The sequence below is a fragment of the Cyclopterus lumpus genome, chromosome 15, assembly GCF_009769545.1.
Source record: "Cyclopterus lumpus isolate fCycLum1 chromosome 15, fCycLum1.pri, whole genome shotgun sequence".
Lineage (NCBI taxonomy): Eukaryota > Metazoa > Chordata > Actinopteri > Perciformes > Cyclopteridae > Cyclopterus > Cyclopterus lumpus.
In genome coordinates, this window is record NC_046980.1 from 2,211,637 (window position 1) to 2,228,113 (window position 16,477).

Sequence of the window (16,477 nt, forward strand, 5' to 3'; positions counted from 1 at the left end):
CGGTACTCGGCACACACACACACACACACACATGCACGCATACAATGCACACACACACACACACACACACACACACACACACTATCGCTCTCTGAGCTGTGAACATCTTGATGAAGTTCAGGACGGCGTGAACAGCGGTTCGTCTCTCCGTACGCAGTCTGTCCCCTCGGCTGACCCCCTCTCTCTGTGTCTCCTCCTCCTCTTTTGTTCCCCTCCGTCACTCCACCTCCACCCGTCTCCATCCTCTCCCACTTTATCTCCCCTCAGTCTGCTGCTCTCCACTTGTCCCGCAGAGTACACCCGAGTGACCCCCCCCCCTGTCGCGTTGGCAGCTGGGAGGCAGATAGCCGAGCGCACCCCCCCCCCCAGCGAGAGATAGCGTGGTTGCATTCCCACGGAGGGCGCCCACATAAATACGTTGGGCAATAATTACATCACCGATATCTCCCCCATCGTGTTCAACTTCTGCATCCCTGAGCCATCAGCCGGTTCATCTGGCTCGTGTTTAGCTGATGAAGCTTTAGATCAGACGGAGCACATTTCTGCTTGTTGTTGTTGTTGTTGTTGTTGTTGTTATGCCCTTAGTGTAAGACAGTCAGTAGCTGTGTTTTTAAAAGGAGCCTTCGAGGTGGTCGTCAGCTGGTATTTGCAGTAGCTGCAATCAGACACTAGGGGTCAGTGTTGGGCTGCAGTTAACCTTCACACAGTGAACGGGGGTTGATGGTGAAGACACTTGTTGCTGTGGCTTTAAGATCTGGATTTGTGACAATAACACAGAACAACTTTAAACAAGCGAGTGCAGTATGATCTTAAAACAAAGTTACAAAGTGCTCTACAGGAAGAAGATCTACTTTATTTCTTTTTTTAACTTTTAGTGCACGCAGCTTACAAAGTATTTAGTGTTGCATTCATCGGACCATGAACTTTGACCCTCATTGCCCATGTACACAAGGATTGTGGGTCAGAATAGCCAGAGAACATCCTTGTATTAATTGGCGTACTGTGTTGGGAAATAGTAAATATTTTAGTAAGAGGATTGGAGCGCACAAAATATCTAAAACAAGGAAGAATAAGAGTCGCGACTGGAGCGTGTTAATAAAAAAGAAAAGAGAACAAAGTTATCTGCTGCATTTAAACATTTGTGTTTCCTTTTTTAAAACTTTCCAGCTCGGGGAAAGAAGTACATCGATCTTCGAGCAGATTAATAATAATAATGCAGATTTGGTGAGTATTTAGTGTGCTGTATGTCATGTAATGTGGAAACAAAGACGTGTAGTCAAACAATGTGGGCGGGCTCTTGTTTATTCAATTCCTGCCTCGCCAAAGTTGCGTTTAATCGCTCGACATTTGCACTTAATAACTGCTGTTGTCTGTCAAAGATATTCTCCCGTTCGACACAGCGCATCCTTCAAATAACCCGTGGCTGAGCCGAGGCTTCACGAGTCGGTCCTCCTTATTGTGCGGCTCTCTGACACCTTTAGGCCCCCCGGAGGCGGATGTTTCCCATCAGCCTTGATGTGCTCATACGACCTCTGAGTCGACTCTCTCTCTCTCTCTCTCTCTCTCTCCCTGGTTGGAACCTGAGGGTTGTTTCTCGCCGAGCGCCGGCTTCTCAATCAAAAGGAACACATACCTCTGCAAACACACCGACTAACTTCCTGGAACTGATGCAGAACTATTCAATTAAATCTCACACTGTGCACGCAGCAAGCCGTCCTCGGTTACTCTCTCTCTCTCTCTCTCTCTCTCTCCCTCTCTCCCTCTCCTCCTCAAGTGTTTGCATAGGGGAAATGGTCCGTGAAATGGGGTTGATGGAATCAAACTCCATATTAAGACAAACTGATATCGCACGGCAGTCGATGGACTGATTGACGAGGCTGCGTCTTCATTTACGCCAAAGAAGAAGATCTGGGGGAAAAAAAATGATGTAGGATCGCGGCTCGGCTTGTTTCAGTGTCCACTCGTCTTTGAATGGTTCCTGCAGCACCTGTCCTCCTCCTGGCAGCCACAAGGTGGCACCAAACTGCCACATGTTGACGTTCTGCCCCCCCACCACCCACCCCTCTGCTGTTGACGGCAACAAACACACTTAAAAAAAAAACTCACTGAAGGATGACGGTAAAAAATGCGGCGGCAGCGGCGGCGTCCTGGATGCCCAGCCAGCGGACCGGCAGGAAAAGGTGGTTCACGTTTTTAAAAAAACAACGTTTTTTATTATCAATGCAACTGTTGTTTTAGCATAAAAGGGCTGGCTGACAACGACAACCCCCCCCCCCCCCCCACTGACCCGACCGCACCACCTTTCATTAACCTCAAAACCCAAATCCATCCAGTTGGACCTGGTCGATGGCAACTCGCCGCCGATGCTGGTGGTCACACCCCTCTGCACATTCATAATGGGGGGTGGCGAGGGAGGGTTACCACCAAGCGCTCCCCGTCCGTCCAGCAGGCCGGTTTTTCCTGCAGTTTGTCCCCGTTTGCTGCACTCACTAAAAGTGAAAGAATGTGTGTGTGCCCCCCCCCCCCCCCAACCCCCCCACACACACACACAACATGGCTGTGTGGGGATTAAGGCCCATTCTGAGTGGCCCCGGGTCGTGCGGCAGATGTTAGCCAGGATAGCGCTCGTTGCCGTGCCGGGCGGGATCGGCCCTGCCCAGACGCCGCTAAGCCGATGTTCATGTATGAGAGAGAGAGAGGAAGAAGAAGAGGAAGAAGAAGAAGTAGTGTGTGCTGGGAAATTTGTCTCCGATGATGTGAGACGTCACACATTCGTGAGAAAGAGGTGCGTGTGTGTGTGTGTGTGTGTGTGTGTGTGTGTGTGTGTGTGTGTGTGTGTGTGTGTGTGTGTGTGTGTGTGTGTGTGTGTGTGTGTGTGTGTGTGTGTGTGTGTGTGTGTGTGTGTGTGTGTGTGTGTGTGTGTGTGTGTGTGTGTGTGTGTGTGTGTGTGTGTGTGTGTGTGTGTGTGTGTGTGTTTCTTGGGCCCAGACCGCGTCGGGGGTCCGCTTCCTAAAATACGCGGCGTAGAATACACACACTCGTGTGGTCGGATGTGCTTCGGTCGGTGAGGTGTGAACGCATGTTGGCTTTTTAAAACCCAACAGTTGAACCATCATCTGTCAAAATCCCACCCCCACCCACCCCCACCCCAACCCCTCCCAGACGATGTTTTAATGGGATGTGTTGTTTTAGCTGCTAATCTCTCAAGTGCTTGTCACACAGAGCCTCTAATGCCTCTACAGATGGCATTGTGGGTGAGGGAGAAGTCACGGTACGCTGTTATTTACGTCTTTGGGGATGATTTCAGTTACTTATTTAACTTCGGGCGGCGCATTACATTAAACAGCACTGAGAAATCCGATAACAGAGATTGTTTAAATACATAAAAAATGGAGATTGGTTGAATTTAAATACATTTTTTCCGTATTTTATCGCCCTTTTGTTTTCTCTTCTCTTGGCCTCAACGCAGTGAACTCGGTTTGAGCTGTCGGCCGCGTGGCCGTTTGATCTGCAGGGTGAATGTGTTTAACACGGGGGGGGGGGGGGGCCCTGTGGTACTTGTAACCGTCAGGCTCAAGGGGAAGAGGATACGGAGTCTGACAAGACATAACTTGACCCAGAGGTGGAGGCGGAGCCCCGCTATTGTCCCGAAAGTGTGTGTGTGTGTGTGTGTGTGTGTGTGTGGGGGGGGGGGGGTTCAGCAGCTTATAGTCATTGACTGTATATAAGAAGTGGACGTAGTCGTCGTGACGTCATCCGTTGGTTTGTGGGCATTTTCGCCGTCGCCATGTTGTTTTAACAGGAAGTGACCATATTTGGACTGAGGAGTGACGTAGAGACGCCGTATACGTCTCTGGTGTCGACCTGTCAATCTCCTTGTAGCCCCACCCTAAAACATACCCTAGTAGAGTCATTTTCTATAGACTTCTATACAACCAGAGGAGTCGCCCCCTGGTGGTGAGGAGAGAGAATGCAATCCCTAAATAGAAATCAATGTAAGTTTGAGAACCCCCCCACCCAGACTAAATATCAGACTCCAAGGATGAAGTGTGATGGACAAGAAGAGCTGGGAGAAGAAGCCAGAAAGGATTTTCTTTCTACTTATAGACCGGAGCGTACTGAGCAGATATGACACCCGGCGTCCATCTCTGAGGTCACGGCAAAGAGAACCAACTTCTTGGTCCGAGTGCCATCGACGTCCGGCCACGTCAACCTGTCAGGAGGGGGAGGGAGGGAGGGAGGGACGAGAGGAGTCCAAGGTGTCACGGAGGTGACAGACAGCGCGTGTGTGTGTGTGTGACGGGGAAATAAGACCACTGAGATGTCTAGGGGACGCTCGTCATGACCTTTCCTTTTGCCAGGGTCCATCTCGCTCTGTGCATCTGACAACAACTTTAAAGGACCCCTGAGCCCTTGACAGGTGTGTGTGTGTGTGTATGTGTGTATGTGTGTATGTGTGTGTGTGTGTGTGTGTCTGAAAGTGCATATGAGTTTGTGTACTCCTATTGTGGAAAGCTTTATAAGCTGTATGTCTCTGTGTATGTGTGCACATTCACAAAAGGAGCTAGAGGACATTTCTTGGTCCTAAAATAAAAACACTTTTCAGAGCGCTGCGTTCCTTCTGATCCACCATCAAGGGAACCAGTAGTTTATTCTTCTGTTTGTACCAGTTCACCCTGAACTGGTGGGCCAGTGGTTTAGTTTATTTAAGGGAATGCACTATTTAAGGTGTCCGACAAATAAATATCAACCGTCGTACGAGGATACGTTGCACACTGTTTTGCACAACTTTTTGATTTATTAATACCATATTTAAGATGGTTTGTTTTTCCCTAAATAAACATGTTAGAAACACAAGAGTTATGTTTCTTATATGTTTTACGCGTATTGTGAGAACTATCACGACAAGGAATTATAGTTGTCAAATAAATACAATATAAATTGTACTATTTGTCACCGTTCCATGAAATAACCTCTCCAGTAACTCAATATTTGGAGTTCAATAAAGATCAACCGTTATTCTCTCACGTAAAATTAGGACGTCGACTAAACGGAAGTTTGAATCATTAAAATCTTCTTTTGGGGACAAAACTATTTCACTCTGAATCGTACCGTTAGTGTCTCTCTAAGATCAATATAACGAGTGATTCCACACATTTTAAAGGTAGTTTTTATGAATGAGTTTTTTAATATATATTGTTTCTTTGTTTCATGCAGAGGAATAAACACTGTTGGAGTGCGTCTGCGGTCAGGAGGTGAGGGGCGAACCACAGGGCGCCCGGACGGCTTTAGGAGAAAAGAAAATCCAACAACATAAACAAAACCACGGTCAGTGTGACACCGCGTCACCTTCGCTGGGACGGGGGGGTATGAGGGGGTATGGGGGGGTATCGGGGGGTATGGGGGGGGGGGGGGGGGTTAGACACCAGAGAGGCTCACGGTCCACGAGGATCTCTTTGAAGTCGTTCGGCACGATGCATTCTGGGAGCATTGTCTCCTGCTGCCCTCGGGGAGTTGCTGGAGGGCAGATGCACTCTATTTAAGCTATTAACTGGTTCAGGGAATCTGGTCTGAATGTGGGAACTTTACATAGTGACATCTTTTTTTAAAGATGTGGTTAAACTCTCTCTTTTTTCCTGCCTAATCAAGACCTGCTTCTCCACTAAGCGTCTCTCCTCCTCCTCCTCCTCCTCCTCGTGTCTCCTCGCCGCCGGCCTCCGTCATTACTGCTGCTGTGTTTGTGTTTCTGCTCCGGGCTCTCGGGTAAATACTTCCCCTACTTCCCACCTTCCTCCCTCCATTACCTCCTCTAATGACGTTTACACATCTGCTTAGAGGAGCCTCCTCTCATCTCTCCGTCACTCTCCTCCCTTTTCTGTTACCGAGGGCTGCAGGCTTCGAGAATTACACTCTGGATTATTCGGCCTCCAGAGCGGTTTAAATCAAAAACTTATTCACAAAGAGTTCTATTTTACAGAGATATATATTTTATTATATTCACACGTGTAACAACTGATTTTATTGTGGCCCCTTGAGCTAGAGGGTAAAATAAGTCCTTTATCAGGAGTTCAAACTGTTAATTGATGAATTGTTTATTCGATTGATTGATAGATAATTAATTTGCAATAATAGATTTAGTCATTTTTTTGTCCCAAAACAAAAAAGAGCCAAATATCCGACGTGAGGCTTTGATGCTTTTCTTTGGTCCCAATATTAGTAAACTGAATATTTGTTGGGGGTGTTTTGTCTGGTGGTCGGCTTAAAGATGCAATCTTGGGCTCTAACTAGGGTCGCAAAGGGGCGGAAAGTTTCCTCGGGAATTTTGAAGAAAAAAAAAAAGTGCCTAAGTTGTTTTGCAAAAGCATATAACAGGGAACTTAAATGTAGTTGAGAACAAGACTATGCACGCCGAGCTCAGCTGGACCCTGAATGCAGCACGTTGGGAACATTGTCTGACAGAAACAGAAACATAAAACGTTCTGTTGTGTTTGAACGTCTTTGTCATCAGTTTGTCTGAACGTTTCAGCCCTTTGTCTGGCAAGTGTGAGAGCGCCGAGTGGCGTAGAGGCCAAGAGCGGTATTGCAGACAGATAGAGATTTAAATTATAGCTGCAACATATTGAACAAAATAACTGAACTAGTTCATTTTTTGGAGCTGTGAACTTAGTTCAACATTTTGAATTATGAACTATGAACTGAACTAGTTGATTTTAAAATATGTGAACTATGAACTGAACTAGTTCATGTAGAAAGTGAACTTCCCCAACACTGTTTGTCATTAGCATATTGATTACTTGGTAAACTGAAGCCATGTTCATTTTAATACCAAGTTTATTTGTATACAGTGGACTAACTTTACAGCAGTGAGGAGGACGTTGATGAGGTCCAGGAAGAAAACATTTAGAGTCAGGGTGGTGATCATAGGAAATACACCTTTTTTTTATTCAACGTTCATGTTTTTGAAAGAATAAAGTTCTACTCACAAAATGTCAAAAATGTAATTTTTTAAAGTTGTATTATAAATGTTTGCATGCATGTCTGCTTATGACAAGGTACATACAGTTAAATTACTATTAACTGTAGGTAATTATTATTAGTTAATTCCCGTTTATTCCCGTGGAAAGTTTCCAACTTTGAATATTCCCAGAATTTTGCAACCCTGGCTCTAACCCCTTTATTATATGTTTTAAAAACAAAACTATTAATTCTTTAATTGAGGAAATAATCAGAAGATTATTTAATTAGAAAAGTAGATTATAGCAAAAGTTAAGATCCTCACTCACTTTTCTTACTGGAGTGTTTTTTAAACTAAAATTCTTTTAGTCGTGTCTTTAAGTCTCACCTGAACTTTTCAACTCTTCCCCTCCACGTGACCCGAAGAACCTGGACTTATGATTCAAGTGATCCAAACACACACACACACACACACACACACACACACACACACACACACACACACACACACACACACACACACACACACCACTCGATAAAGAGATTTGCCCAACGGTCATGTCACCCGAGCTTCATTTTCCCGCTGATTGACATGTCCCGTCACACACACACACACACACACACACACACACACACACACACACACACACACGCAGGGTGCCTGTACCTGTCACCTCTGTTGAATAGTATTACCTTTACCTCATTTTGTTCTGCCTGTCAATCACTTCCATTCTTCTTTTGCCGCCAGCTGAATCGGCTCCTGTGGGACCCTGTTAAGTGTGTGTGTGTGTGTGTGTGTGTGTGTGTGTGTGTGTGTGTGTGTGTGTGTGAATGAAAGCCTGCTGCCTGGCGCCACTTTGCCCACCCTCCACTGTCTTCCACCAACCCCTCTGTCTTGTAATGGGACAGATGAGAAGACGTACTGTACTGTGTGTGTGTGTGTGTGTGTGTGTGTGTGCGCTGCACCACCACCGCCGCCGCCAGGCCTCACAGCAGGTAAACTCTGGAGAAAATAGTTAGTTTAAAATGACCCGCCACTCATTGGGCCCATAGAGAAAGCTCAACGGCGTCTCCTTTTAGCCCCGCCTCCCCGCGCCCTCGGCTCTCTTTTTCTCATTCACATCATCGGAGGAAGAAAAGTAACTCTGGTTTCAGGCAATTAGTACATTTACCAACTTTTATTGGGGAATGACTTTAAACCATTCATGTGTTTGTACCGGAAGACAAAAACAATAGAAGAATGCAGCGCTGAATTTCAAAACGTTAAGTCCCTGGAAGTGAAGCCGATGTCTTCAAGCTGCATTCTCTCTCCTGACCACCAGGGGGCGACTCCTCTGGTTGTATAGAAGTCTATGCTTCATGTGTTAAAGCTGCATTCTCTCTCCTGACCACCAGGGGGCGACTCCTCTGGTTGTATAGAAGTCTATGTTTCATGTGTTAAAGCTGCATTCTCTCTCCTGACCACCAGGGGGCGTCTCCTCTGGTTGTATAGAAGTCTATGCTTCATGTGTTAAAGCTGCATTCTCTCTCCTGACCACCAGGGGGCGACTCCTCTGATTGTATAGAAGTCTATGCTTCATGTGTTAAAGCTGCATTCTCTCTCCTGAACACCAGGGGGCGTCTCCTCTGGTTGTATAGAAGTCTATGCTTCATGTGTTGAAGCTGCATTCTCTCTCCTGACCACCAGGGGGCGTCTCCTCTGGTTGTATAGAAGTCTATGCTTCATGTGTTAAAGCTGCATTCTCTCTCCTGACCACCAGGGGGCGACTCCTCTGGTTGTATAGAAGTCTATGCTTCATGTGTTAAAGCTGCATTCTCTCTCCTGACCACCAGGGGGCGACTCCTCTGGTTGTATAGAAGTCTATGCTTCATGTGTTAAAGCTGCATTCTCTCTCCTGACCACCAGGGGGCGACTCCTCTGATTGTATAGAAGTCTATGCTTCATGTGTTAAAGCTGCATTCTCTCTCCTGACCACCAGGGGGCGTCTCCTCTGGTTGTATAGAAGTCTATGCTTCATGTGTTAAAGCTGCATTCTCTCTCCTGACCACCAGGGGGCGACTCCTCTGGTTGTATAGAAGTCTATGCTTCATGTGTTAAAGCTGCATTCTCTCTACTGACCACCAGGGTTTTGGTCATGATGCCCCAAAAAAAACCAACATGGCGACGGCAAAATCACAAAACTTGAGGCTTCAAAATGAGTGACGACACGAGGAGCCGCCCCCTGCTGGTCAGGAGAGAGAATGCATGTGTGTTTATCCTCCAAATAGCAGTGAGACGCAGCGTAATGATGAGTGACACTATCGGTGTGATTCTCAGGCTACTAACATGCAAGAGATTGTCTTCTCGCCCCCCCCCCCCCCCCCTGTGATGCCCATCACACTCCTTTCATGAATTGCACTCTTTTGTTTTATACATTTTCTTTTTTGTTTTGTTTTCACCCCACTCCTCCGTTATCTCGCGTCGTCCTCCAGAGTTCGGTCCGATACGACGACGTGAAGCTGGAGGACTCCTCCCTCAGGGATACACTGAAGATAAGAAGCGTGTGTGTGTGTGTGTGTGTGTGTGTGTGTGTGTGTGTGGGCGGTCTGCGTTATGTCGCGGTTTCATATGTATGTAAATGCGTGTGCGTACGTTTCCTCGGGTGTCACCCGGTTAGAGAAAAAGATAGCGAGGTAGGTGCATCTGTACTGTACTGCAGTCGCACGCCGCTGTGAGTTCACATATCAGAGGTTTGGAGAGATTGTGTGTGTGTGTGTGTGTGTGTGTGTGACAGGAACTCCGAAGCACCTCAGATTGTAAAAATATGCACTCACAATTATACACTCCCAACCAACCTGTCTCTCTCTCTCTCTCTCTCTCTCGATATACTTCCTGGTCGCATCTTTGTACGTTCTTCATGTTTCTTTCCGAGAGGCAGAGCTGAGAGATAAAGGTTGTGGAGGGGAGAGAAAAAAGGCCAAAGGATGATAAGTGAAGGAACACGAGGAAAAATACCAGAGAGAAAAGGAAATGGGGGAAGGCACAACTTAAAAACTTGAGGAGAGAGAGAGAGAGAGTGTGTGTGTGTGTGTGTGTGTGTGTGTGTGTGTGTGTGTGTGATGAAAGTGTGTGTAATGAGGCAAGGCTGTGATGGCCATGTGTCAGTCACCCTGTGGCAGCTCTTTAACCCTGTAATTTACCACATCACTCCTCACTGTGATGGGACCACGGCACACAGCTGACAGCACTGCCTCTGGCAAGTGTGTGTGTTAGTGTGTGTGTGTGTGTGTGTGTGTGTGAGAGCAAACCTGTGAGAGAGGATTCTTGAGATGTCAAACAAAATGTCTGTGAACATGCTTTCACTTCATCTCTCTCTCTCTCTCTCTCTCTCTCTTCAGACCCCGGGGCGATCTCCACACCTAAACTGACCCCACATCTGTTGCAACGTACACTGCTGTAAGTACCTCAAAGTGTTCCACAGTTACCAGCCGCTGGTCGATGATGCTCCGAAGCCTCGATGTCTTTTCAACACACACTAAGTGTTTTTCATTTAGGAGTGGAGCTGCAGCTGAGCACAACGGACGCTCTGCAAGGTTCACCTGTGTCTTAAAGCTGCATTCTCTCTCCTGACCACCAGGGGGCGACTCCTCTGGTTGTATAGAAGTCTATGCTTCATGTCTTAAAGCTGCATTCTCTCTCCTGACCACCAGGGGGCGACTCCTCTGGTTGTATAGCAGTCTATGCTTCATGTGTTAAAGCTGCATTCTTTCTCCTGACCACCAGGGGGCGACTCCTCTGGTTGTATAGAAGTCTATGCTTCATGTGTTAAAGCTGCATTCTCTCTCCTAACCACCGGGGGGCGACTCCTCTGGTTGTATAGCAGTCTATGCTTCATGTGTTAAAGCTGCATTCTTTCTCCTGACCACCAGGGGGCGACTCCTCTGGTTGTATAGAAGTCTATGCTTCATGTGTTAAAGCTGCATTCTCTCTCCTGACCACCAGGGGGCGACTCCTCTGGTTGTATAGAAGTCTATGCTTCATGTGTTAAAGCTGCATTCTCTCTCCTGACCACCAGGGGGCGACTCCTCTGGTTGTATAGAAGTCTATGCTTCATGTGTTAAAGCTGCATTCTCTCTCCTGACCACCAGGGGGCGACTCCTCTGGTTGTATAGCAGTCTATGCTTCATGTGTTAAAGCTGCATTCTTTCTCCTGACCACCAGGGGGCGACTCCTCTGGTTGTATAGAAGTCTATGCTTCATGTGTTAAAGCTGCATTCTCTCTCCTGACCACCAGGGGGCGACTCCTCTGGTTGTATAGAAGTCTATGCTTCATGTCTTAAAGCTGCATTCTCTCTCCTGACCACCAGGGGGGCGACTCCTCTGGTTGTATAGAAGTCTATGCTTCATGTGTTAAAGCTGCATTCTCTCTCCTGACCACCAGGGGGCGACTCCTCTGGTTGTATAGAAGTCTATGCTTCATGTGTTAAAGCTGCATTCTCTCTCCTGACCACCAGGGGGCGACTCCTCTGGTTGTATAGAAGTCTGTGCTTCATGCGTTAAAGCTGCATTCTCTCTCCTGACCACCAGGGGGCGACTCCTCTGGTTGTATAGAAGTCTATGCTTCATGTGTTAAAGCTGCATTCTCTCTCCTGACCACCAGGGGGTGACTCCTCTGGTTGTATAGAAGTCTATATAAATGACTCTACTTCTCTTGATGTATTCCCTCAGTAAACATTGTAAACATTAGTTTTTGGTCTCAATCTCTAGTTTCAAGTCTTCTTCAATACAGCGTGATGTTCATTTAGTAAATTATGGTCATTTAGAGTCAAACAGACCATAAAGCAAGGAATGCTTTAGGGCGGGGCTACAAGGTGATTGACAGGTTGATGTATATGGTTTCACCGTTATTTTTAGGACCTGATGTGATAAAAGAGAATTTCCCAAGAAATTCCGCTCTTACTTTAATCCAAACATGTGTGTATTTTAATGGGAATATAGATTGAAAATAAATAATTCTAATGATTTAAAAATAATTAGACTAGTGCCCATGAGTTATATGGTACACGTTGGGTGTCGTGTATACATCCATCCCACTGTAGCCGGACTCGGGCAGCATGTGTAGCTCTTAGATCCTGTTAGCTTAAATAAATGTGTTTTTAGAGTCGTGGCTGCAAAGCCAGACGTGTTGGAAAAAGACCTCCATTGTTTCTCTCCTTCACTCTGAGAGAACCAGCCTCTAATCAATATTGACCTAACGTTCTGTCAGTGACTTTCTCTCTCTCACACACAAAGACACTTTCTGTTGCTCTTCTTCCACACACACACACACACACACACACACACACACACACACACACACACACACACACACACACACACACACACACACGCACACACACACACACACACGCGGTAGTGACCCAGGGGGGACAGTGAAAGAGATGCAGAGAGCAGACAAGGTCGTAGTTCCTGTGGACTGTCTTTGAAAGAGGAGTCGTATGTTTTCCCTCCAGTCCTTTGATGTTAAAGCAGCCTATTTTACGAGTGTAAAGACAGGCCATAATAACCTAGACCCCCCCACACCCACCACACACACACACACAGCCCTCTGAAAGCTTGCCGTACACCCTTATTAAGCTCTGCGGGGAGACAGGTAGCCCACAGCAACCCCAGCCAGAAATCAGAATGAATGTGGCAGCTGTCGTGTGTGTGTGTGTGTGTGTGTGTGTGTGTGTGTGTGTGTGTGTGTGTGTGTGTGTGTGTGTGTGTGTGTGTGTGTGTGTGTGTGTGTGTGTGTGTGTGTGTGTGTGTGTGTGTGTGTGTGTGTGTGTGTGTGTGTGTGTGTGTGTGTGTGTGAGTGTGAAAAGTGTTGAGTGCAGTCGCTGTACCGGTCTTGTTGCGTTCCAACAAGAATGTTTAAAAAAAGTGATTTCAAAATCACAGGTGACCTCATTTACAGGAATATTATGGTTTTTTCACAGACTGCTAAACAAACACATGTTTGTGGCTGTGGAGCAACAAGGCTGTAAACACTATATAATCCTGCGGGTTTAATCATAACAATCGTATTATTATTCGTACACAAAGTTTGCCCACAGCCTTACACACACACACACACACACACACACACATACATACATACATGGGGTTTTGGCAAGAAGGGAGCCTAAAAACATTAAACTTTGGGCCTCATACTTACCCCGGCATACTTTAACGTAGGAAAAATATTTAAAGTTTAAAACGTTAACAAAACTCTGGACTTTACGGAAACGCCTTCTTAAGCGGACCCGTATGTATGCCAAGGAAAGCGCATTTTCATTATTTTATTTAAAAAATATTCCAAAATAAATGTATAAACGAATATTTAAAGTCATGTTTGGTGGTTGTTTATTACTGAATTTTAAGTTGCCGTCCGGGTGTCGTATAAAAGGTTTGTTTGACGTATAAATCATCAAACAAATATCTTCATTTTGCACTTTTATTTTTTATTTTACAGCCTTGCGGCCTTAATAATAATCCTGCATTCTGTCTTTTTAAACAACTTGGAAATGAAAGCGGTGGACAAAAAACACGTTGTCCCTAAAATAAACGAATAACATAACCTTGATCTGAGAAAATCGACTCCAATCTGAGTCTGAACGGTTTATACGGGGCAGAGTTTTAAATGAGATAGAGCCACACAAGCTTTGTTTTGGTGGCATGATGTGTTCAAGGACAGTCGGAAAGATGAAGTATCTGACGATAATAACTTTTTTAAAAACTTTTTTTGTTTGTTTATCGCGTTCTCTTGTAAAACATGTTTCATTCAGGCCTGTAGAGAAAGGCTGTTAATTCGGGGGCGACTGTGGTTAGCAGGTCCGTCTTTCAATCAGGGGATCGGCGGTTCGATCCCCGCCCTAGTCAATGTGTCCTTGAGCAAGACGCTTAACCCTGAATTGCTCCCCGTAGCTGTGTCTACGGTGTATGAATGTAACATGTAAAGTGTCTTTGAGTACCTTTTTTAAAAAGCGCTATATAAATTAAATGGATTATTATTATTATTACCACGAAGGGGGAGACAAATTCAAATGTATTGACTCCCCCGACGAAAGCTTGATGCCAATGTTACGGTGCCTTTTACATTAAACGGATTTTAACTGTATTTTTAACCTGCCTTTCCTTTTAATATGTCTTCGAAAAAGCTCTGGGGATTTTAGTCGACTAAAATCCCCAGAGCTTTTTCCATTGGCGTCCTCTTCTTTATATATGTATAATACGTGTGTTAGTCAACGGCGAGAGATGCATGTATTGTATTAATTGAGACGGTAAAAACGGTGAAAACACGTAATCAGAAAGACGACCATGTTGGTGTTCTCCGATCGGTTCTACAGCCAACGCATAGACTTTACTCATCTTTTGAACTGACAAACGTGTTTTTAATTCAAACGGGATAAAAAAATAAAAAAAAACTATCATGCACATTTATTATAATTGTTTTAGAGAAGTCTGAACCTGGCCCGGTGGTAGCCGTGCACGTGTCCACACGCGTGTGCCTCGCTTCGCTTGACCCCCTCAGGCCCGGGACGTCTCGTGGAGATATGCATCTGTGCGGTTGTGTGTTTTTTTGGCTCTTCACCCTTTTTCTGTTGTCTTGTCCCTCCCCTGCAGACTCGGGTTTCGCTCCTCCGCCCCGGTGGGATGGCGTTTTGCCTGGCTGAGCTGCACTTGTGGTCCACCAAGAGCTCACTCCAAGTCAAAGGTAGCGCCTCTCGCCACGTCCTCTACCTCTCCGCCTCCTCCGTCATCGCTCACTTTTGTTTTCACACCGATATCTGCACTCTGCCCCGTCAGTCAACACCGATGCTCACTCTTCTCTTTGCTCTCTTCCAATTCTCGCACGACAGGATATTTCTTTTGTATTATTTTACTTCATTTTGTGTGTGTGTGTGTGTGTGTGTGTAATTGGTTCACATTACCACGAGACCATACGCTAATTTAAAAAAAAAGAAGAAGATTTTATTCATTGTATTCCAACCCTATATAGTTTTAATGGTTCTTTTGTGCAACTCATTTATTTTTATTATTATAATGTAACAGTTTTAATTAAATGTATTATTGTGACTAATGTTAATGCCACCGTTGCACGCTTTTGATGAGGTAAATCTAACATTTTATCAACTTTTGCAGCATTGTGTGAAAATGTTATCCAATTTCTAATTTAATGTTATACATCAGTCCGCAAACTGATGGACGCCGTCGCCGTGACTACGTCCACTTCTCATCCACAGTATGTTTAGGGGTTGCAGCGTTTTCCTTCAATTCTGGACGTATTTAAAACAAACTGTTCGTAACTTAAACACAGAAATATGAGGAAATTAGCGTTGAGAAATAACCAACGTTCCCCTTTTTAAAGAGAATATACCAGTAAACGCAGTGTGTGTCGAGTTAGCTGCACGTCACACACCACCTGCGTCGAGCATGCAATAAAGGAACTAATTAATAAACGTCGACACGGCCCTCTCTTGTGGGCGTGGCTTAAGTTTGACTTTCCCCTGCAGTTTTCTTCCCGCTCGCCTCTTGTCAGACGGAAATGCTCCGCTTCTCCTTTTTCTTGTTTTCTCCTCCCAATTCTGCCTTGTCTTTCACAGTCTGCTGAGCTCCAGACGAAGATAGTGTCTCTCGGAGGCTGCCGTGTGTGTGTGTGTGTGTGTGTGTGTGTACACAAAGGTACGACAGGGTGTACATCCCGGGTGACGGTGACATATCCTTATTTGTTTTGGGTGTTTTTTCTTTTTTCTGCTCCTGTGTGTCTTGGTGCTATCTCTCTGGGAAAATGTGGAGGGATACATCTGAGCGAAGAGGCCTGGTCGCTGAGGTGTGACGCTCCCTATCGCCTCCGCCCCTTTTACATCGTATACATCAGCCTGAAGAATCAACAACAACAACAATAATGTGGATTCACAAACGCACACGTCTTCCGTGTGACAAGACTCACAACATGCGAGTTTAATGGCTTTTGCAGGAGAAGACCTCCGACGGAAGTTTGCAACAGACTCGTTTCATGTTTGGGATTCAGTGTTTGGACTACTTCCTGTTTCCTGAGGTCGTGACCTTCAGAGTGCAGAAGGACGAATGTGCAGAGTTTGAAGGAAGGAAGACGACTGATATTAAACCTCCCGTGTTTTGAATGGACTTTAAAGTGTAAAGCAGTAAAAAAAACAAAAAAAAAAAGAATAATTCAATTAGGGAGGAGTCAACGTCAATAAATATCTTTTTAAACTACGAAATTGAACATATTCCAGTTCAGAAAAGTCGCTTTTGCTTTTTTCATGTTTGATGTTAATTCCTCGTACGTCATTGAGACAATAGTTATACATTTTTACACGGGTTTAAGTGCTTTTTAACGGTTTAAGGACATCGTAGTCATTGTTTAATAAGGGGAAAAAGGTTGTTATTGGCGGATACTCAAGGTTATAGAATCACTATCTGTGTCAGGAATGGAAGAAGTGACATTAAGCCATTACCGTGTGTGTGTGTGTGTGTGTGTGTGTGTGTGTTGTATTT

At 45.4% G+C, this 16,477-nt stretch overlaps 1 protein-coding gene across 2 annotated transcripts in view; it reads left to right on the forward strand.

The window, feature by feature from the left end:
* The window catches only part of wdpcp (WD repeat containing planar cell polarity effector), a 70,376-nt gene that overhangs the window by 2,423 nt on the left and 51,476 nt on the right, over positions 1-16,477 (forward strand). The window contains exons 3-5 of one of the 2 annotated variants that reach the window (XM_034551591.1): positions 5,218-5,328; positions 10,333-10,390; positions 14,582-14,672. In XM_034551591.1, coding sequence (XP_034407482.1) covers positions 14,612-14,672 — 61 coding nt within the window. In that variant the 5' untranslated portion in view covers positions 5,218-5,328; positions 10,333-10,390; positions 14,582-14,611. The remainder of the gene's footprint in view (positions 1-5,217; positions 5,329-10,332; positions 10,391-14,581; positions 14,673-16,477) is intronic. The other variant, XM_034551592.1, reaches the window with a different exon arrangement.